Here is a 25,992-nt window from a genome sequence, read left to right as displayed (position 1 = left end):
CGATTAGTTAACATATTTTCATTGAATAATATCTGCTGAAAGCTTTGCATTAATCATAAGGGTTTTGAGATAAACAAGTGGTGGCGGGGCCCCTGCAGTTACCAATGTTTTTTTGTGGATATTGGTATTTGTAGTTCTATGTTGCATTTGCTCCACTATGACAACGTTGAGATTAACGACCTTCTGAACTACAATTCCCGTGTTACTAGTACTGGGAGGCGCGGCCTGACAGGAACGCCTTTCTAATCATTGGATTGGTGCATGGCGAGCATGTCTCCACCCATTAGTTTTTTCCTAGAACACTATTGGACTGTGGCACCTGTCAATCAATTGTTAACTCAAGCCGCTGTGCAAAGGACTGAAATCGACTGAAGAGCTAGAGCGCAGGAAGGTCTCATTCAACGGCAGCAGAACAGAGACGACTAGAAAGAATGTCAATTTAGTAAGTATTTTCATCTGACATGTTTCGCAAAAATATATTAGTACGCGCTTAATAATTACTAACCATACCTGTGGTTTTATTAATGGTGTAACCTTATATTCTGAAGTTGCCTAATAACAGAACTTGATTGAGCGTCATTCAACGGTTGTTGTTTTTTTACAATGCGTTTACTGTATAATATTATATTATATTTAGTGGTTTAAAAAAAAAATAGAAAACTATGCATAATTATTTGAATAGACATTTTGAAATTTTGTCAGCCCTTTTGTTTAAACAACAGGAAAAAATACTTAAAACTTTTGTTTAATTCAGCACATTGATTTTATATACACACAATGCCTGCTAAGATGTCTATATTAGAAGAATATGGAGCATTGTTAGAGAGATTTGCAGAATTCCTTTGCCAGCTTTAGGATTGTTTTGGCTATATAAATAATTTGCACACCTTTTTTGTCCTATGCATGGATCAGTCTGTCAGGTGTATATAACTGAAGAATAGTTGACTGTTACAATGATGGATGTGAGAGACTCTGCGGGAAGGTGGGATGCTCTGGGAAGTAGAGACTCGAGCTTCAGACACGCAGCGATGGAGCTCATTCACCAGGAGGTCATGAGGAGAATAGAGAACATCGGGCCGATACCAGGCCCACAGTCCTCCTCTCCCCCTGCCACGGATGCCCCGTCCAGTGATCTCAACTCTCTTCTTGCCCATGTCCTGATGCTCTCCAAAAGGTGTCCTTATGAAGACGTCAGGGAGAAATGCATATGCTTGCTCCAGATGGTTCAGGTAGGTATTATAGTAATTATTGAGTTTATAGTTAAGATGACATTAAATATATGTTCAACAATGCCATATGCTCTACATATTCTATGTGTCTTTTCTCAAGAAAACACCCTTGCAAATAATACGTTGGTGTATAATTGTACCACATCTATGCTGAACGAGCCCTGTGCATTTATAACCCTCCTGGATATATGATATGGGTGGAAATTGATGGAAAGAGAGTAATTTCTTTGTTTAAATGAAATTAGAAAAAAGTTGCTCTGATATCAATCATAATTTAATCTTTCATATACAATATTTAAAAAAAAAAAAAAAAAATTATCTTCAGTTCTGTTGCTATCTTAATTTTAAATACTTTTTTATTATTATTATTAATATGATGACCAGAGTTCCCACGTCATGGAAAACCTGGAATTATCAGGGAATTTTAAAAGTGTGATTTCCAGGCCTTGATAAGTCATGGACATTTTGATAGTCAATATAATTGTTTCTATTTATGCTCAACTCCAAAGTATTTATTTTTGCCCGGATATTTGCTCATTGTAAGTGGGATCTCTATAAAATGTTGTTTTTTTTTAATCCTTATCCATTCATCACAAATGGAAAAATCATGAAAGTGTTGGAATCCTTAAAGGACCATTTATTATTTTATTTATTCATTTATTATTTTATTTAAAGGCAGTTTGCAAGTAATAAATAAGTGTGATTTTGGGGTTTGGCTCTGCCATTAATAATGTTCCCCTGTGTTCCTATGTTGTTTTTCATTTAATTTCATACCATACTAACATTAGAACATTAAAAGCCTGTGGCTTCTAAGTAAAGACTGCATGAGAACTGAAGCAAAATATTTTGAGATTGCCGATAGGCAAGATATGATGAGGTGAAGTGTAGCAGTGTGTGTTTTTATGGGATTTAATGTACGCCACAACTTAAAATAGCTCTGCCCGGGTTAAGGGAGCTAGGGGAGCGGGTCATTTCTTATACTATTTTTGTTGTCACAGAGTTCAGTGGAGGGGTCAGAGAGGATCAGGGACTCTCCACATTCTTAGATGATGCTGAAAAGTTGTAAATTCATTTGGTCTAATACATTGCATTTGTATCTGTACATTGAATCTGTATTTGCTATCACTATTTATTTTTTATGTAATCCTAAAGAGAGAAGGAGAATATTGTTTTCCTTAAAATATTTTCATCAGAGAAACAGAGGAATCTTTTGATGTCAGAATATTAGCATGTAGTTGTTGCAGTTTGCTTTGGCGATGTTATTTTTTCAGGATCAGCAACTCTGGTAATTAACACAGATGTGTGAGTAATTAACCCAGAATGTCACTCCACTGTGTCCATGGCCAAAATATGCAAAGACACATACACATGAACACAGATTAAGATTTTAGATCAAGGAGGATATTTCTGACTGAAGGTTCTGAGTATGATAATATATCATTAAAATGGTCTGTGAGAATCAGTTTGGTTTAATGTATATTATAAGGACAAAAAATGAAAACTTGAAACTTTGAAATCTTTGATGTAATTGAAATTATACTAGTGAAAAAAAAAACTATATATATATATATATATAGAGAGAGAGAGAGAGAGAGAGAGAGAGATATTTTAGTCATGACAACTCTTTGAATAATTTTAGCATGTTATTAAATATAGCAATGTTGATGCATTTGGTCTTGGTGGAGTAGATCTGCTCTGCTGCTGTTGAGTACATGCAGACTTGCGACTGCTAACAGATTCACAGACACTTTGAGCATGTAAGATATGCTGCTGCTGCCACATAAATAGACATACATACATCCTGTAGCAAATCTAGGCAGGTGGAGCTGAGGGAGGTAGAGGGTATCAGAGGGAGCGCTGCAGGACTAGCTTACAACAAACAATGATCAGAATATTTAAATGTAGAGCAAGCTATCTCATTGGCTGCAGGATCAGCAGAGGCCAATCAGCTTGTGCATTTGATTACTAGCAGACTGCATGTAAAGGACCTGCGCCCTCTAGAGTTTCATGTCTAAACTATATATGAAGACTTCAGATGCAAAAACCAAACGTCTAAAGTCTAAGGCCCCGTTTACACGTACATGGTTATTTTGAAAAACGGAGACATTTCCCTTCGGTTGTGCCCCTCGTTTACACGCAAACGGAGAATTCGCATTTTGAAAACTCTGTTTGCACGTTTGCATGTAAACTGAGAAAAACTGAGTTTTAGGCAGTCGTCGTCACAGTATGCGACAGAACTTGCACTGCGTCAAAGGTGCGACCTATATTTTCGGGATTCTGATTGGCTAACATGGGCTTGAGCTTCTCGTTACACTGCCACCTACAGGTTTGGCATGCTCTTGACGGCATATACACGGGTTTGTGCAAACGAACACTTTTCTGAAAACGGAGAGGGTAAAATGTCCGTTTATGAAAATAACCGGCCACGTGTAAATGTAGCCTAAAAGTCTAACATTTTTCTTTTAAATGACATTTTTTAAAATAAGGCATTTCATTGACTGACTCATAAACATTTTATTGCTATTGAAGTGAAACTACTGACCCTAAACATAGGAGCCTGATAAAAAAATTCATTTAAAGAAAGAATGCCAGATGGACTTTGTCACATTGAGGTCTTTGCATCTAAGGTCTTCATATATATATATACTTGAAAGCGAATGCATAATCTCTTCCTATTCTGTTCAAAAAGCCCTCTGTTTTAGATGCTTTATTGTGGTTCATTAGATTACAGGATGTTCTACTCTTGTTTTGTGTTGACCTTTTGACCCTTTCTGCTTACTGTCTCAGCACTAAGCTGTCTGCTCTGATATCAGGAATTATGTGATTCAAGGGGCATTGATAAATGAGGCCACAACAGCAGAGAATTTTTTTTTTAAATTGACCTTTGATCCAGTAAGCACCACACAGATGCTGGCAGGCGTAGACACACTCAGGATGTGACCTCAGAAAGCACTAATCCAAGAATAAAATGATTTCTGATGTAGCACCGCATCTTCATTGTCATTGTGGATGGTGCAGCCCACTTGCTTGATAACACACTAACAGGATGGGTCTTCTGGTTGTGCATCACATCTGAGTGACTTGGGCATTGTTCGTTGTGAGAGTGTGTGTGTGTGTGTGTGCACTAATGCATGTTTCTGCAGTGATAAGCCCTGAGAAGCTGTGGATAGAGAGACAGATCTAGGTCAGTGTCAGTCCACTGGTCTGAAAGGAGTTTAGAAATTATGTAATTTCCTAAGGCCTGTGTTTAGTTCGTTATGGCTCATAGTGTCACATTTCTCACTCTGAAGTGGTGCTAGTTGTGAATGAGAAATTTACAAATACTCAACTTTGCAAATGATGTTCACAAAGAGGGTTTTACGAATAATATTTATGTATGTGTTTCCATATTTCATGTTTAAAATATTATACGGCTATTTTCAAGCAAAGGTGTTTAGCCCATTAGATATGAGCCCGAATGAAAGACGCCAGGCCTCCTGGAATAATATAAAAAAAATTAATTATATAGATATTAAGACATGTTATAGAAAGCTGTAAAGGAGTGTATTTGTTTGCCCACCCAGGCTTTGAAAATGATTCCTTCCCTTGGGTCTTAAATTAGCTGTGGGCCTTGTGAGGGTCATGTGGATTGAATGTGTGTGTGTGTGTTTGGTATGTGTATGAAAGCTGGGTGTCACCATGGCACTTGGCACCAGTTCAGTGAGCTGAGTGCTAGTAATGTTACTCTCCTGGGCACAAATTATTGGTCTGGAAATTAGCAAAAATTAAGCAAATTCATTACTACTACTACTACTACTATGTAACATTTAATTTCTTCCACATACTCCCACTACTAAAAATATATTGCTGTCTCAGAAAAACATCAAATTTCTGGCAGAATATGGGAATTTCCAGAGCAGTGTCTTTGAAAATCTGGTGAGAAATATAATAATAAATGCATCTCTACCACACTGAAGCATGGAGGAAGAGGTGTCATTGTGTGAGAAGCTACTTCACTGAGAAAAGTCATTTAATGCTTTGGAGTACAGGAGAATATTGCAGAATGGCTTGCTTTCCACAAGCAATGATCAGATGTTATTTTGGCTTGGTCCATTGTACATGTAGGGGGGAAACTCTTATTTAATCCTCTATTGCATGCGTTATGAAAGCAATGTTAAAAATGTTTCATTCGGTTTTCTTGCATGAACTATATGTTTTATAGTTACAGTTATCGTTATAGTTATCATCCTTGGTGTGAATGTGCCTTTATTGCTACATCATGGAAACTAATAGCATTGGCTCATAACTTAAAGGGGTGGTTCAGGATTTTGGACATCGATGCAAGATGCAAGAGTAGTTTGATTTCTAACATTATTCTCTCAACAGCATTTACATCGATAGTCTGGCGTTATAATTTATTTGCTTTTGGTGTACTGTGGAGTGGGTAAAACTGTTTTTAATGGCAGGCTAGCCGTTACCGTTGACTCGCGCTAGCCTAGCACCGGCGAACTATGCAACTGGGTGAAAATTTTTGAAAACTGTCTCCACTGATAAATAACACTCAGGCTAACTTGGAAATGAAGTCCGATGTCCAAAATCCTGAACCACCCCTTTAACGTTTTATGTAAATGTTAATTAAATACTAAAAGGCAGATACTAAAAGGATATTTTTCATATCCATTTCACTGTTGCACAGTGTTGCTTCTATGACACAAACACATTTCTTCATAACAGAGAAATCATGTAAATGTCTATAAATGTTTTAAAATTAAGTTTACGTCCTAAAAAATGAAAATTATATTTCCGATGGTTGAAAATAAGCTGTTCTCAAATAAGCAAAAGCTCTTGTTGAGTAATGGTTGTGTACCATACAGACAGTGTACCATCATGCCAGAAAAACACTTTAACAAAAATAGCTTTTTATTATAAGTCATCTCTTCATTATTAACCATTTTATTGCCATTTGTATGCACTATGTGACTGAAGAAAATGGGTTTGTCTTCCTGACAAATGGAACACTTCCTTAAGTGTGGAGAAAAGGGAAGAATAAATAGGCACTTTATTTTTACTTTACCATAGAGAGATAGAAAGAAAATGAGTGGAAAACTAACTGCAGACTGCTTTCACCCCTGTTAAGAAAGAGGGCTATCATGACGGCATAGAGCTCTTGGAGAACAACAAGCCCACAATTGGGGAGGGGAACTTGTTTGTGGTAACTGTGCAGAGGGGAGGGTGAAATCCTTAGAATCCTCTCCCAACTCTTGGACTCGAGGAATGGGACAGACCTAGAGGTATGACGCCGCCTATTTGGATGTGAAAAATGGCCTAGTTCCAAAAAAACAAGTCTTATTTGGATTGAAAAAAGGGATTAAAAGCCACACACACCCCAAACACAACATAACATCAGACGGTTAACACAAGATGTGTGTGTATGTGACATTTTCTCTCTCCTGCTGGTTTCGGTCTGTGAGCGTTGTGAATGCTTTTATGAGAGTGTTGTTAATGCCTTTTCTGTTGATCTGCACAAACACCTCATGACATAAGTCAGATGAGGAAAGTGCCGTGGATGAAATGCAGAATCTGTTTATGGCAAAGCTACCAATGTGAAAGTTGGAGACTGCAGAAAGATGAGGACAAAGACATTTTTTAGTGTGTTGGATGTTATGTTGCGTATCAGGATCAGATTACAGCCCATCTGTTGTTGATTAATATGGGTGAATGCATGCAAAGCTGTGCACATGGATCCATACAAGATATGATTTGGGAATAATTTCAGACTTTTACACAGTATAGTTAGTTTTGGAATCAACATTTAGTCCCCATGGTCAGGGAGGAGACCTATTTTTTACGAGGTTACGTCAAATGCGTGCAACAGTGTTGACTTTTACTCAAAAATTACATCACGTCATGAATGTTATATAAAAGCTGTATTTGGCAATTGGACACTCTGTGACAATACTGTGGTAATCTGGTGAGTTACCACAAAACCAAGTTTTTCCCATAGTGTAAAATACGAACACCAGAGGGCGCCATTACCTCATTATAAAGCCACATGCTAACTCGACTGCCTTGAGCTTGATACAGCGGAAATTTCCACCACTTGACCTAAATGCTTGCAGAGCTGTTTTATTTCTTTACTCCTGTTGTCAAGACAAAAATCAGGATTAGGTTTCTAAATGTATGTCTATAATACCATTAGCATTCCCATTAATCTCAATAGCATTTGCTTTTTAGCTGCCCATAGCATGCAGGAAAATGACGTCTATCCTGATGTCAAAGAATATCAATTCAATGCTTTTAAGAGCAACTCCAAACAAGAAATGGCCATTGGTAAAACATCTACTGTACTATAATGTAATATTATGTTTGCAGATGTTATTTGGTCTGAATACACAGCTAACTTTGATAGTAGTTACAGCGTCTACCAGTAGGGGATATTGGGACCATTCGTCCAGCCAAACTTTGACCCCCTGGGCTAAATAAGTATGTGTATGAGGGTGTGTTAAAAGTATAAAGATTGAAAAACGTAGGGGGATAAAACAGCGTTTTTAGTGTAAAACTTGCAGATTCGTGTGAAAGGGGATTGTTTTGGCAATGTTGTCGTCTGTAAGCGAAAAACACAAAGGACATTTCTTTCAGTTTTTAGTACATCGCCGTTGTGTCTTTGATTTTGTTTCTTTTAAAGCTACACTGTGTAGGATTTTCTCCCATCTAGCGGTGAAATTGTTTATGACTACCAACTGAATATTACTTTCTAGCCCCTCCCATTCCGAGGGCGTTTTAACTCCTCCTAATTCAAATCTGCCGGCAGTCGCGAGTAATCTCCCCCTCGCATTCGTCACGGTGCCACTGAGTGTCAAAACGCGAAAGGCGAAGCTTGAATTTCCAGGTATGTCCCTCTTTGGCTAATGTATTTTCAAGATGGAGGCGCAACATGGCTTCCGCCATTCGAGCGACTCGCTCGTATGTATTCTAAATGGCAGATTCTACGCTTACGAGAATACTTGATTAGTTGGTAGAAGTAATTACACATTAATGAGCACATATCATTTTGAAAGAACAAAGTGTTTTTTGCTAAGAATCAACTTAAAAAATTACACAGTGTAGCTTTAATAACATAAAAGTTATATTTGGAGCTTCTGGATATGAAAGTGTGTGTGTACACTCTATAAATGGCTTAACGAGAGCTTTCACAACAGTTCCTGTATTTAGAAGAGAAAACCATTGTTTAATTTTTTCTTAAAGCACATCATCAACAGGTTCTGGACACTTTTATTTTCTGGTGATGTACCTCACTGTGATTAGCCACCCGTCTATAAAACCACTGTTTCCTATGATCTGTGAAGTGCACGTTAAACCCAGACAGGTGTAATTTAGTTTTTGTAGATGTAAGCATCTCCATCACCTCAATGCTTCTGAATGAATTCTTCACATTTAAAGTGTCCTTTGAGTTTCTATTGGAGTTTATTGAAGTAAACGTTCTTTCTCCCATTTTCAGCTACCTTGAAAATGAAAGCTGCTGTTTAATCTCATTGGATTTGGAGAAACCAATCAGAGCAATGCAGGTCATTTTGATGCATCACCACTTGTGTCAAACGACCACAAACCCGATAAAGCAAACCACCCTGAGAAGTTCTCAGCTTCGATTATGGACACATCCGGGGCAACAAAAGTGTTTTGTTTTTTCTCCTTTTTGCTTACACGTGTGTGTGTGTGTGTGTGTGTGTGTGTGTGTGTGTGTGTGTGTGTGTGTGTGTGTGTGTGTGTGTGTGTCCACACGTGCCACAGAACCCACGTGTAACCAGACCCAAAGGGGAAGTAGCGTTACTCCTGCAGAAATGAACAGTTTTTTGTGTTGTTATAGAGCATAAGAATGTCATAGTTTATTTCTGTTCTCTATTTCACATCCCTTCTGATTTCTATTTTTTTTTACCTTGCGTTGTCATGCGAAGTAGAAGTAGAAATCTATTTGGAGATTGCAGAGTCAAAGCCTAAAAATAATAAAATTGACCATTAAAATGTATTGCATAGTTTAATGTCCATGAAGCATTCTCATAGCATCGCTTTTTTTTTTTTTTTTTACGTATATCTGCCTTGATCCGTAATATTTTTTTTGAGCTGTAGACATCGCAATTTCTTATTTTTATGGAAAAAAAAAAAAAACAATATGTAAATGTAGGATGGAAAATCCTATTCATTGTAATGAAGCCCCCATATAAATGTGCAAATCAAGGAAAGGATTTGACACAGCCATTGAGAAGTCACATTTTGCAGTAATGCTATGTTCTAACATTTGACAGGCATGAGGAATAGCTTTGGCCAAATGTGGGTGAAGGAACGTGCCTCATGAGGAATGCTGAGATTACATTTCAGTGTTTACATCGTGTATTGGGGTTAGTATGAGTCTCCAGTTAATGCAACAGTGTAACAGGCCTTGCTTGCGCATTCAACACACGTCACTCATCCATGCAAGTATTATCTTCTTTGTTGTGATGTGATGCAGGTCTCACTATTCAAGCATTTCAGAGGGTCTTCTAATGGATACTGTGGAAAGCCTTTCTCATGTAATTATTTTTTACATTGGAACCCATACAGCTTGGCATGTCTGAAAGCAACAGATCATGTGATGACTAAGAAAATATGAAAAATGAATTCAACAAAGATGAAAGGACAATCTCATTCATAAGTAAACTTCGAGAGGAAGCTGAATAAAAGGTCTGAAAGGAGTGAGAGATGAGTTATATCTTCAGAGAGATAGGGAGAAACAGTGAGGAGTGAAAGGAAGAACAGAAAACAGGGCTATTAATTTCATAACTTGAATGTTGGCCATGTTTATGTCTCCCTCTGACCCCTTGGCATTTTCCACCTCCCTGATCAAACACACACATACTAGGGATATCAGAGTACTGGTACTACGGTACAAAGTTGATACTTAAATAGAAAATATACCAGTTGATGATACCACTCTTTTGGTTGTATAGATAACTAAATTAAACTTATGTATTATCCATAATGAAATTAAAAATGTTATTTAAAAAATATTAATAATAATTAATATAATTATTAGGGCTGTCAAACGATTAATCGCGATTAATCGCATCCAAAATAAAAGTTTGTTTTTACATAATATATGTGTGTGTACAGTGTATAATTATTTTCTATATATAAATACACACACATGCATGTATATATTTAAGAACTATTTGCATGTATATACTGTGTATATATATTTATATTATATATAATTTATATTATATATAAATATTTTATATATAAATAACACATTTTTCTTAAATATATATGCATGTGTGTGTATTTATATATAGAAAATAATTATACTCCATACACACACATATATTATGTAAAGATAAACTTTTATTTTGGATGCGATTAATCGCGATTAATCATTTGACAGCCCTAATAATTATGTGTGACTTTTTCAAAATATATAATTTTTTTTTTTTTAAATGAATCAGCAATAATATTTATTAATATAATTTGTTATATTTATAATGAGGGTGTTAAGTAGGACATTCAATTTAAACATTTTCAATAATTCATATACTTTTAAAATATTAATAAAATAAATATTAATATGTATTACTAAGGATAGTGCTTTTTTTTATTAATGAGGGTGTTAAGTAGCACTTAATAAAAATGATTAATAATTGATGTGTGTGTGTGTGTGTGTGTGTGTGTGTGTGTGTGTGTGTGTGTGTGTGTGTGTGTGTGTGTGTGTGTGTGTGTGTGTGTGTGTGTTGGTAAAGTAAAGCATTGAATTTAGTTGTCATATGTTTTGACCAACAATTGTTTGTAGAAACAGAACAGAGCTAATCAACATAATCAGAGTCTCTTTTTTACCTCAGGCTCTCATCTGTATTTCCTTATCTTCAGAACTAAATAACTGGCATCAGCTTGACAGGCCTGCACCAATGTTGAGCTTGGCAAAGTGTGGCTGGATTGCTGGACAGGTTTGAATCAGTGACCCACCTCTAACTCTGATTTGGCACCACGTGTGCCAGCGCTGGCGCTGAGTCACTCGCTAACACATTGTGCACATTTAGGGAAGAGAATAACAAAACAATCGCGCAATATTTGTTCCTCTCACGAACAGCGGTCTGGTTTGCGTGTCTGTGTGTGTGTATTGTTTCGGGGTTTTTTTTAGGCAGACAAAACCATTTTGAAGACGCCAGTTATGACATTATTATCGGTGTGTCTGGATATGCTTGTATTTTTAGTCGAGGTTTCCACAGCAGTGTCACCTGCCGCCGTCCACTCTGTCTGGACTTGGACTGTGTGGTCAGCTGTCTGACGGCCTTGAGATGTTCATGTGACTTTAATATTTTTTTTTTTTACAATTGATGGTTAATATCAAACCCATGGCCACAAAGTGGGCCTTACATTGATTGTTTAGCAAGTTAGCAGCTGTTGCTAAACGATATTGTGTGATGCTATTTTTTATTACTTAAACTAGCTCTCCATACAGATCAGTGTAAAGACACAAGAGCCTGCTAGGTACGTGTTAGCAAATGGCTTGACTGATGTATTTGTCAGCTATGAATTGTGTTATGCAAAGGGCCTAGTTAAGTAGGAAGTGGTATGATAAACAGCCAAGCTTGCTTTTGACGATTATAGACTTCATAGCGTGCCATTGTCTATATTAACCTTATGGGAGCTCATTGGAGCGTGTGTGTGGGACAGTTTTAGATGTACATGTGTTCATGTTTTACAACTTGAACTAGAATGATCTTGAAGCCTCGAATGCCCCTACACCAGATACATAAGCTTTGTGGCGTGATATTATAAAAGTAAACTAGTAATTATTTTCCCCATTTATCTGAAATAAAACCATTACAAATGGCATACATATGTGTAGCTTTTTTATCTTTATAAAAAAAAAAAAAAAAAAATATTAAAAACTTATTACGGTTAGGCTCTCCATCAAAGCCAGTTTGTGATGTTTTCTGGGGTCTGGATTTGTAAATAAAAATTAAATAATGTTCTCTAACCATATACAGTACTGTTCAAATGTTTGGGGTCAGTATAAAAAATTATATATTCATTTTATATTTATTTTTTTATTTAGCAGAAATGCATTAAATTGATCTAAAGCCACAGTAAAGACTTCTATATTGTTACAAAAAAAAAAAATTTAATAGAAAATAGTTTTTTAATTTGTAATAATATTTCACAATATTACTGTTATTGTATTTTTGATCAAATAAATGTAGCCTTGAGCATAAGAGACTTCTTAAAAAAAAAAAAAAAAAAAAAACCTTACCTTCCCCATGGTATGTATGCAGTTGAAACAATATTATTGTGATAAACATAATTATTACAAGGTAAATTTTATTTTACACCAACAGATCTCTGTTGAAAATAAAATTTCATTCATTTTCAACTGGTTTTATTTCCATTTTAGTTGCTGAATACTTGATTCTGATCGGTCAATCGCAGCATTCTCTGGTCAAATATTTTTATATAATGAATGTTAAACTGTATAATATTGTTGTCCCTGGCAAACCATCTCTTACATAGTTGTGCCAATTGAATATCTCTCGTACCACTTCACATTCTCTTTGTATCAGTGACCTGGGTTTATTATCATGTCTGGGTTTATTTTGTGATAATGACCGGCTGACTTTATTGCAGGATTGAATTAACACTGTGAGTGTTTGTGTGTCTTTTGAGAACTAATGGCCAGGTGTTATTGCTTCTGTTCGGTACAGATAGTGCTTTCAGTTGGAGTTATGGGCCAGGCCCGCCCCTCTGACCAGTTTACTCAATAACTGTCATCAGCAGGCTATGTGTAAGTGGGGGCAGTGGGGTCCTGAATAAATACCTTTCTAAAATGGGAAGTTCATAGTCTATTTATTCCAGGTCCTGACCTCTGCTTCATTAGAATAATAAATCAATAGCGAGGGAGAGAGAGCGAATGATAAGGTCAGAGGAAGATGATAAAAGAAAGAGATGGGGTACAGTAAAAAACAACTAACAGGTTACGTAGACGCTTTGTGTCTCCACCCCCACTCCTCTGTCATTGGTTGATACGCACAGCATGAGCGCGCTGTGATTGGCTGAGAGGATACACACCTCCAGAATCCTAGAATGTGTTTGTGTCCTGTGTAAAAAAGAACATTGCTAGCTGAAAAAAAGAGAGCATGAACTGTAGAAGACGGAAAGGGGGCTTGGAAAAGGGGGTGTGGACCATATGGCTGGATATGTCCCAGAAATTTCTAGGAAAACGGAGAACTATTTGTTTGTGGTGATGCCTGGGAGACAAAAGGAGTGGACTCACATTAAAACACTGATTCTCCTGCATCATTAACTACTCCCTTTATTGCTTCTATTTAGGCATTCCTGGAATCATAGCCCAAGTGGCTCACATTTGCCAAACAACAACATGTTTTTCTGCACTTAAAATCCACCATACTAGCAAAACATGCTTACTTTTGATTTGTGTACTTCATCGTGAGGAAGTCAGACTTCTTTGGTCAAAGTAAAATTGCATTTTAGTTTCACACTTGTTTTTCCTCTCATTGGATATCAAGTTAGATTAGCTAATGCATTAAACTTAATAAAGCCAATTGGCCATTCTAGTAAATAGAGACGTTGACTGCATGTAGCATTAACAGGATACAATCTGCAATGAAAGGAATGGGACCCTTAATTGTGAAAGAAACGAGACAAGCATAGGTGTCTGTAACAGTAGGCAGTGTGCATATCTTTGAAATAGAGTTGTTTTTGTAAGCATATTCCTTGCACTCTGTATGACCCTCTTTGCTGCAGTATTTTCTAGCTCAGTGCAAATGAGTAACAGGTCTGTTGTACTTTGCGTTGCTGCCATAAATGTGTCTGATAAACAAAAAGGTTATTGTTATTAGACAAATTCATGTTTAAAACAACCCAGTTATGGTTTTATCTCACTTCACTGAGATACGTAATTGCTCTCGATGCAGAATATTAAAAGTCTGGCAGATAAAACAATAATTATTTTTATGTTCCATTGTTTTGCATTGAAAACTAATGGAAAAGTAGCACAGTGGAATAGAAAAACGCATTTGATTTATTATCATGTATCATGATCTATAAGCATGTTAGCAGTGGAGTTGAACCGAGTTGAAGAAGGCTCATGCTGATATGCCACATTTATCGCAGACCATGGCCAACGCACCGGAGTGTGTGTTATTGTTGTTATCTAACTGATAGGCCTAATCTTAGTCATTATGTGCTAGTAGGAACAAATAAAGAAGCCAGTCTGATCACATGACAACAAACTACAGTTTTATTGGCCACACAACGGTAAGAAAAAACCAAAAGAGGAACGTTTTTTACCCATCTCAAGTGTGAGTGAGTGCCTGTGGCTGGTGAAGACACATTTTGTACTGTGTGTTTGTCTTCGTTTGATCAGCTGCTAGTCGTTTGGACATGCGATACGACGGTCCAGATTCACCTGCCACCTGTCAGCACACATTTCACTGGAGACATTTAATGGCTAGTAGAGTTTGGGAAGCTGCCTTGAAACTTCCCAAGTTACTCGTATAATTAAAAGCAGCTACTAAAAAGGAATTAAATGCTAATAACTAAAATAAAAATGATGAATTTTTATATATCCTGAAAACATGTGAACAGTGGCTTTTTTGAAGCGGATAATTTATATGAATGATCTGAATTTACTGATTCTCTACTTCCCAAAGAGAGTATTTTGCAAAACACTTGTTAAGGTGCGGTCACATTAGTGACATTTTGTGGGCAAAAAAGTCCCTCGTCTATTGTAAACATATAGTCAGCGCAATGGTCAAACACGTCTGTGTTTGTGTCTGAAAAATAAAACAAAAGCAGCGCAGTCAAATGTAAAAATGAGTGCTGTCAAACGATTAAAATATTTAATCGCGATTAATCGCATTAATGTCATAGTTAACTTGCAATTAATCGCACATTTTTATCTATTCTAAATGTCTTTTGATTTCTTTTTGTCCCATTATTTTTTTCTCATTTTAATGCTCTGATCAACATGGAAAAGTGGATCGACTTGCTTTGTGCAAATGTGTTTTTTATTGAAAACAACATTGGCATATACTGTAGCGTTCAGTTTCACACTAACATTCTCACTCGGAGCAAATAATCGCATCAGAGAATGCTTGGCCATCAAGTGGTGTTTCAGACTGGACGTGCTGCGATGATCGCTCAGTTCACAACGACAAAACACACAGATCACTTTGGTATTGTCAATGGAACCATTTGGCAACTTTTTAAAAGTACTTTTTTTGGAAAGTAATGGAAAGTAAAGTAACTTTCCATTCAGAATCTTATTGGCATCCATTTCAGCGTCTCGCGCTCGCCATCCACTCAAAACGTAACATTAGCCTTCTACTCTTTGGCCGGTGTGGTGAATAATCCGGTCACTTTGGTGTGATGAGTCCGGCTTAGGACCCAACCAATCCGATTGGTTCAAAGCACGTTTTATGGGTAATCGCTTTAGTGCCTGGTTACAAATCATACAAAATCATTTTATTATAGAAGACGTTTGTACTACGTTATAACGAGTCATTAAAGCTCCAATATGTAAAAAAATTTCACCACAAGAGGGCGCAGTTTCCAACAATAACAAAGGCGAAGCTTGATGACACTATGAAGGAGGTGACGATGGGAGATGTCGTTTTTAATGCGTTTTCACCATCTAGCGATGTATCTAAATGGAATTAATGAATCATGATCACGGATGAGGTTGTTTTTGTATTACCTGTATGTCTGATCGTATTATTTTATGTCATCATAATTAATGAACTGCAAGGAACGTGAAATGTTATGCTATATTATCCCGTTACAACTTACAGCTATTTGTCAAATGATTTGTTGGGTTAATGTTGTGCAGTTTTACGTGTTTATGGTTAATGCCGTGTTGTTTAACGTGTTCAAACCAATCGTTCTAAAAGTAAATTTGAACGAACATTTGCAAGTAATGACTAAATATATTTTTTTAACAACACATATCCGATTGTATTTAATTGTACTGCCATAATCTCGGTCACCACACGTGATAAAAAGCCTTACCGAAGTACAAAGAGCAATATAACTTGTACAATAAAAAAAAATTGATTTGCTTACCTGTCTATCAATACACTCGCGAGAGCAGAGTCTCTGTCAAGTCCAAGATTGTCGCGCAGCTCTCTCCATCTTGAAAACGCCTGGCTGATATTTATCCGGGTTTTATTCCTCCGTTTGTCACACAGTCTGCGTGTATCCGAATATGGACGCTTTCGTTTTGTTGGCACTTCAATACTCGCCAAAGAGTAATCGTGATCCATAACAGCTATAACCATACAGTCTATGGCTATAACGCTATAACCACCACTTCCGCATTTGACCATGTGATATTTGACCATGTGAAAAAAAGGATAGTGCGGACATTGCGTCACTGAGAGGCGACATTTCTTTTCTGGGACGGACAGTTATTTAAAATCGGAATTTCTCTGAAATAAAAAATCTTTGGAGACTTTTGAGATATTGTAAGTACACAACTGGAGGAAATATATATCACACTGTGCAAGTTATTTTCGGAAATTTTATTACAAAATTGTTACATATTGGAGCTTTAATGTATTTAATGTATTTTAAATTATACGTTTCATATACTAGTATTTAACCGAAGCTATAGATTGTGAAATTAAACATTTCTCGTTGTTAGTGTGTTTTTTAGTTAGCTTAGATCATCGGATAACGTTAGCTGTATGCTATGCTATTATCTATCACACGCCATTATCTATAATACATTAATGACTCGTTATAATGTAGTACAAACGTCTTCTATAATAAAATGATTTTGTATGATTTGTAACCAGGCACTAAAGCGATTACCCATAAAACGTGCTTTGAACCAATCTTATTGGTTGGGTCCTAAGCCCGGACTCATCACACCAAAGTCACTGGATTATTCACCACACCGGCTCGCAAAAGCCCAAACAATTGTGTGCGGCGTGCCTGTTGTTTTGTTTCCGGGTCTAGCTAGATCCGGTTTTGTTTTGTAGTTTTTCTAACGTTACTCGTTGCAACAGCATGTGAAAAAAACTACAAAGTTTGCTAGGCCAAAAAGAACGTTAATCTCGCGCTAAAAAAATTGACGCCGTTAAAATGGGTTTGCGTTAATGCCGTTAATAACAGACAGCACTAGTACAAATGCATTCTGTGTGAAGTGAATGGCCCCACACTGCATTAAAATAGTAGGTATCGCCTTGTTGTAAAACAGACAAGACTCGTTTGTACATTCCTTGATGCGTAAGGCAAGTAATAGTACAGTTCAGTACAGGGTCAAGTACAGGTGTTAGTTACTCGTCATATGAATCAGTGGCGCTTTCTCTCCCCACCCCCATCTCTCTACCCATATATCAGCTTGTTTACCATCTCAGGACAAAGCTGAAGGAGCTTATGAGCTGAGGGGAGTTTGTCTGCGTGTGTGACACAATAGGAAGAACAGGGAGAGGGGGCTCGCATTGTGAATGAGAGGTAGTGGAGGTGTGTGTGAGAGCACGATTCAGACCTCAAATGCCTACAATCGCACCATCTAGCTTTTAAAAGGGTTACTAAAGGTCAGGGCGGACAACGTCACAAACTATTGCCTCCCGATAGTTAGATATAATACACAAAGTTTTACACAATGTGCTGCTACTGCAAAAACGAAAAATAAAATAAAATTGGAAACTTGACATACATTTGTTCTTTTGCACTTCGTAGGTTAGAATGTTTGCAGACACACACAAACTTCCTTACATTCCCCTTCTTGTCAGTATGTGTTCTGTGTGTGTTATCTCTCTGAATCCCCTCACCCCACCCCTGCTGTGTTTGTGCAGCAACTCAGTGTTCATTCTCATACTTAAGTCAATCTGTTAAGTAGCTGTGGAGACAAACAGCTCAAGTTGAGCAACTCGATAGAGAGAGAGAGAGAGAAGTGTAGGAATACTGTTATGAGAAACGGCGAAGACTGTGATTAGACCTCATTAAAGGCCCTGAGCCTCACGGCTGAATGTAAGCCTCTGTGTGTGGATATGTGAATGTTTGTGAGCGCTCACTTCCCTTCCCCCCTTAAACTCAGCTCTGTACTGTGTGTTTCAGGCCTACCTGTAAGTAGACATGTTTAGACTTGTTTGGATCTCAATTGTTTTTTTGTTTTGTTTTTGACCGATTTTTAGCATAAGGACCAAAAATGTGGGTTATTGAAAGAAGTATTTTGTGCTTTGTAATATTGTGAAATATTATTACAATGTAATGTAATTTCTTTTCTATTTTAATATATTTATTATATTTTATCCCTTTAATGGCAAAGCAGAAATCATTTATCCGGTCTTCAGTGTCACATGATCCTTCAGAAATCATTGCAATTTGATGATTTGCTGCTCAAGAAACATTTCTTATTATTATCAATGTTAAAAACAGTTGCGCAACTTAATATTTTTGTGGAAACCGTGACACATTTTTTCTATATTGAATGCATCCTTGCTGAATAAAAGTGTTAGTTTCTTTTAAAAAAAAAAAACTATGGCCATATTAATTATGATTAATTATGAGCATTGATAAAGAGCATTTTGAGAGAAGACAAATATTTAAGACTCTCATAAAAGCTTTAACAAGGTAATACTTCAGATAAAACATATACAAGATGTCCATGCTGTATTAAAGGGCAATAATTTTAATAATACAAACTTCATAGAGCTGATCTATGAAGAAAACAGCAAGCTAATTCCTAACCAGCTAATACATTGGATAAAATATTATTATTCACACTGTATTTAAACATTTGCCAAACATTTCTTTGGCAGTTAGTATTATTGGGAAGTTTAGCTTTGACCTATGACCTCTCACAATACATGCAGTAAATAGGAAGTACTGTTTTTTGTGTGTATGTATGTGTGTGTGCACTGTGCAGGTTTTGCTTCGCTGGTGTAGAAGAGGCTGTGGTTCAGGGTTTCTTCTTTTGGTAGAACATCATGTTCTGTTTCTTTTTATAAAACAGGAAGTGAGTATACTTAAGTGTCTGAGAGTGTTAGGGGTGACCGGATCGTTTGATCTCTTGTCTAAGATGCATGATGCATGATGCATGAGCAAGCTGCTCGTAACTTTTTCAGTAGCGTCAGGGTTGGTTTGAAAGTGTATTTTGAACAATTTTATATATTGCTTGTATGTTTTTGGCCTTAGAACAGTTGAGTTCCCTCATTCTTTATGTGTTTTATTCACATACCTATTTTCACATTTTCTTATGGCTCAGTGTTTATCTAATGTCTAGGAAATATCATGTAACTGTGGCTGTCTACTATGTTTTATGTTTTGGTCAGATAGAGGTAGAGCTGTTAACAAAGATGGGAGATGTTAACAGTCTGAGTGCTTTGTGTGACTTAGTGCTGAAGAAACAAGTTAGAAGTGCATAACCCTGAACAGGAAGTGCAGAAAAGTGTGATGGCTCTCATAGGATGTCATGCTGCAAATCAGAGGTTGTCTTTACCTTGGGGGAAATTCCCTTCACCCTGATATATTCACACACACACACACTCATATATAAAACTGTAGAAAAGTTCAATGACCCCGTAACATGTATTTCATAAGCATAATATTTTTTAGACTGTCCTAAACCCTAACCCCAAACCTACCCATTTAAAATGTAATTTATTCCTGTTATGGCAAAGCTGAATTTTCAGCATCATTACTCCATTCTTCAGTGTCACATGATCCTTCAGAAATCATTCTAATATACTGATTTGCTGCTCAAGAAACATTTCTCATTATTATTAATGTTGAAAACATGTGTGCTTCTCAAAACTTTTGTGGAAACAGTCACATGTTTTTTTCAGGATTCTTTAATAAATCGATTTATTTAAAATAGAAATGTCCTTACGGTCAGTTTTAATCAATTTATTGCATCCTTGCTAATCAAAAGTATCAATTTCTTTAAAACAAATAATACTGACTTTTGACACACTTTTGAACAGCAGTGTATATAAAAACATCACTTAATATGATTACACACACACACTCACACCATATCTAGAGGAAGCCACAAATAATGTGAGAGATAACAGATAGATATATAAAACAAAACATGCAAAGACACTCTTAAAACCACAGAAGCGTGCTCAATTCTGTCACGCTTTTAAAGGCTGAACACTAGTATCTTAAATACTGCCTTACATTTATCACTTACAACGTGTCTTTGCAGTTAACTAGCATCCTTGTAGCACACAAATGAAACATAACATTTTACATTTACAAAGTTTCTGTATTTTTTTGTCACAATGTCATTACAAAAGTCATCATTTTGTTCAGAGGTATTATCTATTCTTCATAGTTGATCACAGACCACAAAAATGTCCAAAAATGACCCATTCAGGCCTCGTAACTAAATGAGACTGTTAAAGGGATATTTCACCGCTGGAAAGATTAATGTGTATTTAAATTGGGTCATTCATGTAATAGAAATGTGAAATTATTTTAGAAGTTGGTGCCTTCTAGACTGAGAAAAGCCAGAAAATGTATTTTTGGCTCATGTGGATGAAAGACAACAACTCCCAGAATGCACTTGCTTCGCTGCCCTACGAGGACACTCCCAAGCTTACAGAGGGCAGTATCAGAAGAAATGATACAGCTAGGCTACTAGTCGACTCGAAACTGAAAAGACGGCATTTTATGGTGAGATCCCCCTATGGGCGAGTTGAAAACATGCGGAACGAGCTCCTCCTACTGGATGTAGTCTCTCGTCTCTGGACAAAAGAGCCTCTGATGAGGCTAAATGACGATTTTTGCATCATCTGAGTTTTTTTTCCAGACACACAATACAGAAATCTCTCGTCTCAGGGGGACATGAGGGAGGGAAGCACGGTCATTCGAAAATACTACCGCGTTTCTACTGATACAAAGCTTAATGCTAATCGGTGAAGTATCCCTTTAAATTGAAAATGCAATCTCATAACACACATTAAAATGTATATTTATTTTATCCTGATTTCTTTCAGAAGACCAAAAAAAAAATATACGAGAAATTTCAAGTTCACCTCAAAATTCTGTATATACTGCTGTTCAAAAGTTTGTCAAAAGTCAGTAATATTTTTTTAAAGACATTGATACTTTTTTTTTTTTCAGTTATTTTTATTATCATTTTCCAACAGTTTTATACAAATCACTTACATATATACAATTTGTATATGTATGAATGTAAACAGAAAAAAAAAAAAAAGCAAAAATCCTGCACACACTTGAAGTATTAAGTAAAAATATATCAAATCAGGCATTAGGAGGGCCGTCCAAATTTACTTATTATAATAATTAATAAAAGGTTGCCAAATTGAGTAAAATGTTTGTTCTTTCTTCCTTAAAGAATATTTAATTTTTTCCAATTGTAAATATTGCATTACGTCTCGAAGAAGGTTTTGATGAGTAGGAGGAATTTTATTTTTCCAGTTTAGTAAAATTAGACGTCTGGCTAGCAACATCACAAAACACAATACATTAATTTGTGAGCTGTTCAAATGTATGAAGACATTGATACTTTTAATCAGCAAGGATGTGCTATATATTGGCCATCATATCGGTACCGGCCGATATATGTTCATTTTTAATGTTATCGTTGTCGACCTGATAAGAAAATTTGGCCGATATTTTAAAGCCAATAAATAATGGATGTAAATAATGCTTGGGACATGGCTTTTAATAATGAGACTTTTGTTTTTGTAATCAGGCTCTCAAAAATTATATAAAAATTTGGATTTAGATTTTTCTGCCAATATATCGGTTATTGACTTTCAAATATAAAGAATTATCAGGTATCGGTCAAAAATTTGATATCTGTGCATCACTACAAGGATGCGTTAAATTGATCAAAACTGACAGTGAGGACATTTCTATTTTAAATAAAGAATCCTGAATCCTGAAAAAACATGTATGACTGTTTCCACAAAAATTTAAGAAGCACACATTTTCAACATTGATAATAATAAGAAATATTTCTTGAGCAGCAAATCAGCATATTTTAATGATTTCTGAAGGATCATGTGACACTGAAGAATGGAGTAATGACTTCTGAAAATTCAGCTTTGCCATCACAGGAATAAATTACATTTTAAAGACATTAAAGTTGAAAGCTTTTATGAGAAATATGCGTTTTCACTTTTATAAGGTGGGGGGTGCTATTACACATGCGAAGAAGATGCAGAAACAAGCAATAGCATTATGTAATCATATACAAGTAAAATTATCCGATCATCAACATTAATAAACAGCATATAAATCAAAACTGCCTAATGTTACTGAATGAAATGTTGACCCAAGAAGAGCTATAGGACTGTGAAGCTTAGGGGGACTCGATCTACTCCATCTAACACTCTGAATCAAATCCAGACGTAGTCTTTGACAAAAACATGATTTTCTCAGCTCCTTGCTCAAAATGTTGCTTTTTTTATGAAACTTACCCACGTTCAAGTGTTGATAAGAAAAGAATGCATTAAGGTAGAATAAAACATGTTGCTTTGTTTAAAAGCTGAGGGCTCTGTCCTTACTTTTGATATATTGCATGTTCACATATTCATACAACAAAATATTCTGGGGGCCTTGAAATATTTGTGAAAGTGAAAAGATTTCTGGCGGGGAATAGACATCTTTAAAAAAAAAAATGCTCACAGGGAAAGAGTTAAATCGTAATAATTTATTATTTTGATCAAATAATTGCATGCTGAGTATGGAGACTTCTTTAAAAAACATTTTTAAAAAATCTTACCGACCCCAAATTATTTGAACAGTAGTGTAAATGTAAGATAATTGACTGAAATGCCAGTATCTTCTATTAAAACAAACTTCTTATCAATGTACGACAGCTCAACAACTACCTCGGTACATACAGATAGGCAGTGACAGAGGGATCATTGTTACTGAGTGTAGCTGGCTCTGGTCTTTCCTGTCAAAACACACAAATGCTGAGGTAGCAGAGATACAGGCTGAGAGCTGTGTGCGAATGTGTTTGCATGCAAGGGAAAGTGTGAGTCTGTGAGAGAGCGAGGTCCGGCAGGATAAAGGGAAGAGATCATCCCATACCCTGTGTCCCCTAACCATCAGATCTTCCTGTTCCCCAACACACACACACACATACATTCTCACGCCTTGTGTTACATCACAGCTCTTGATGAACGAAACATTTCAATGCCACATTACTCTTTGATCCATGGTCAGTCAATGATACCATGAACATGACTTTGTCTGTGGCGGTGTGTGACGCCCACAGAGGGGCTATTTTTTGTGCTCTTACAACAAAGTGTGAAATTCTTCATCCTGTAGTTTGCATGTGTGGGTAGTTTTCCTACAGGGTGACAGAAAAATACCTTTCATTTCTGAAGTGCATTTTGCAGCTCCTCTCATATATTTTGATATGTGGTTTGTTCACGTTTTGTTTTGAAGACAGCTTGATTATCCAGCGGAGTGATCCAAAGAGCATCTTGTGAATAGAAGCAAGAACATCTGCCTGTTTGTACAAATATATATATATTATACAGTACATAAATAATAATATTTGATTAAAAAAAATATAACATAATATTTTAGTTAATATACTGTTTATATATAAAACATTTTGTACATGTTCTCATCCTTTTGGAGCCCACTGTAGCTACTAAGTGCATGTGTGTTTGTGCACACTTGTGTGTGCAAGTGTTCTGTGGTATGCGCATCTGTGCGTGTGCAGCATTGCTCGATGTTTTATCTAATCTTGCCAAAGGGATACCTCTTGCATTTACTGTAATGTTGCACATAAAGGGCTTTTGTGTTGAGAGACTCACCAGCAGGAACTCACCGATGTGTTTCGGTTTTTAAGTCGATGTGTCAGTGTGATACTGAGAGAACATGTCCTTACAAACCACTGTGGGCCATTCAAAACAATGCAAAACATAATTCAGTACTAATGATAAAATAATGCATTCAAAACATAATATGTACACATTTACTAAATAAATGTTTGTGTGATGGATTGGAGTTAAGGTGCTAAGTCAAACCTTTGGCATTGCTGATATGTTCATCCATCACTCTACATACTCACACATACACAATCAACTGATGTCAACAACTGTTAAACAAACTAAACACACCCACTCTTAATTATGATCAATTTAATGCATTTAATGCTGAATAAAAGTAGTCATTTCTTTCCCCAAAAAAACAAAACATAATGACCTGACCCCACCCCAAACTTTTGAATGATATGTAGCTGCTCTACTACTGTTTCAGTGTCTTTAACACATACAAATCATAATTGCATAATTTCATATTTGTAAGTGACAATAAAGGAAATTAACTGAAATGAATATGATTTTTAAATACACCTAGCATTTGTAATATTATATAATATTTTGTCCTCAAATATTTTCAAACCAAAGCATACAAACTATCCTTCACTTACTTCAGTAAAAACCAGTCACTGTCATTACTTGCATGTCTTCTCAACTTTTTGTTTAGGATATCTAATCCAGAACTCCATATGGCAACACATACAGTACTGTGCAAAAGTCTTAGGCATGTTAATACCCCCCCCCCCCCCCCCCCCCCAAAAAATGGTTTTAAGTCAGTTATTTATATCTTTTGCTGTAGTGTGTCAGTAGGAAATATCAGTTTACATTTCCAAACATTCTTTTTGCCATTAATTGTAATAATCCAGTGAGATTTGTGTATGCACAAGGAATCTGACAACAGCCGGTATGATCTGATCTCACCATCATCGAGTCCGTCTGTGATTACATGAAGAAACAGAAGAAACTGAGACAGACTAAATCCAGAAGAACTGCGGGAACGTCTCCGAGACGCTTGAAGAAACCTTCCTGCAAAGCTCCCTGAGAAACTATGCGCAAATGTACCTGGACAAAAGCCGTTTTAAACGCAAAGGGTCGTTACACCATATATTGATTTGAATTAGTTAATAGAAGTTAAATCATAAATAAATTCAATTTGTGATTTTATTTTTGAAAGCATTCTGACTTTACAGCATTTTAACACAAGTGCCAGTGCTTTTCACAGAACTGTAGCTTTGCAGGAAGGTTTCTTCAAGCGTCTCGGAGACGTTCCCGCAGTTCTTCTGGATTTAGTCTGTCTCAGTTTCTTCTGTTTCTTCATGTAATCACAGACGGACTCGATGATGGTGAGATCAGATCAGACCGGCTGTTGTCAGACTCCTTGTGCATACACAAATCTCACTGGATTATTACAATTAATGGCAAAAAGAATGTTTGGAAATGTAAACTGATATTTCCTACTGACACACTACAGCAAAAGATAGAAATAACTGACTTAAAACCATTTTTTTTGGGGGGGGTGGGGGGGTTGGGGTATTAACATGCCTAAGACTTTTGCACAGTGGAACATTCTTCGCATAAACCTCCAGTTAATCGCATTGGGTCTCACATTTTTGTGACAGGTGCCGTTACCGTTGAGACTGTCTCATCTCGGATATGATTATATTTTCTCTACCGTGGGAATAGAAGATTTATTGCTTTGTGTGCTTTGTCGATGGAAAACAGAGTGAGAAGAGGACAGGGCGTTCTGGGTTCCGCTCCAGTGGCCCTCCAGTCCTCTAAAGGCCGCCCCACAGCCCTGTCACTGCCGCAGTGATGTCAGCACGCCAGCTGGTGCAACATGTCCTCTTTGTCTCCAGACTTCCTGCTGCGAGCCCTCCTCTCCTCTCCTCTCATCTCATTCACTTTCTTCCTTCCGTCTCCTCCTCTCTTTTGATCAATTATTGACCATGTGTTAATTATTGGCTTTTTTGGAA

General features: G+C 36.5%; 1 protein-coding gene across 1 annotated transcript in view; it reads left to right on the top strand.

Annotated features, from left to right (window-relative positions):
• The first annotated feature begins 324 nt into the window (after nucleotides 1-324).
• The window catches only part of sesn1 (sestrin 1), a 51,838-nt gene continuing 26,170 nt past the window's right edge, over nucleotides 325-25,992 (top strand). The window contains exons 1-2 of the mRNA XM_079887278.1: nucleotides 325-442; nucleotides 913-1,229. Coding sequence (XP_079743404.1) covers nucleotides 954-1,229 — 276 coding nt within the window. The 5' untranslated portion in view covers nucleotides 325-442; nucleotides 913-953. The remainder of the gene's footprint in view (nucleotides 443-912; nucleotides 1,230-25,992) is intronic.

Source organism: Squalius cephalus (assembly GCF_949319135.1).
Source record: "Squalius cephalus genome assembly, chromosome: 12".
Classification (NCBI taxonomy): domain Eukaryota; kingdom Metazoa; phylum Chordata; class Actinopteri; order Cypriniformes; family Leuciscidae; genus Squalius; species Squalius cephalus.
Note: the sequence above shows the minus strand (reverse complement) of the source record. Positions and strands in the feature narration are given on the sequence as shown.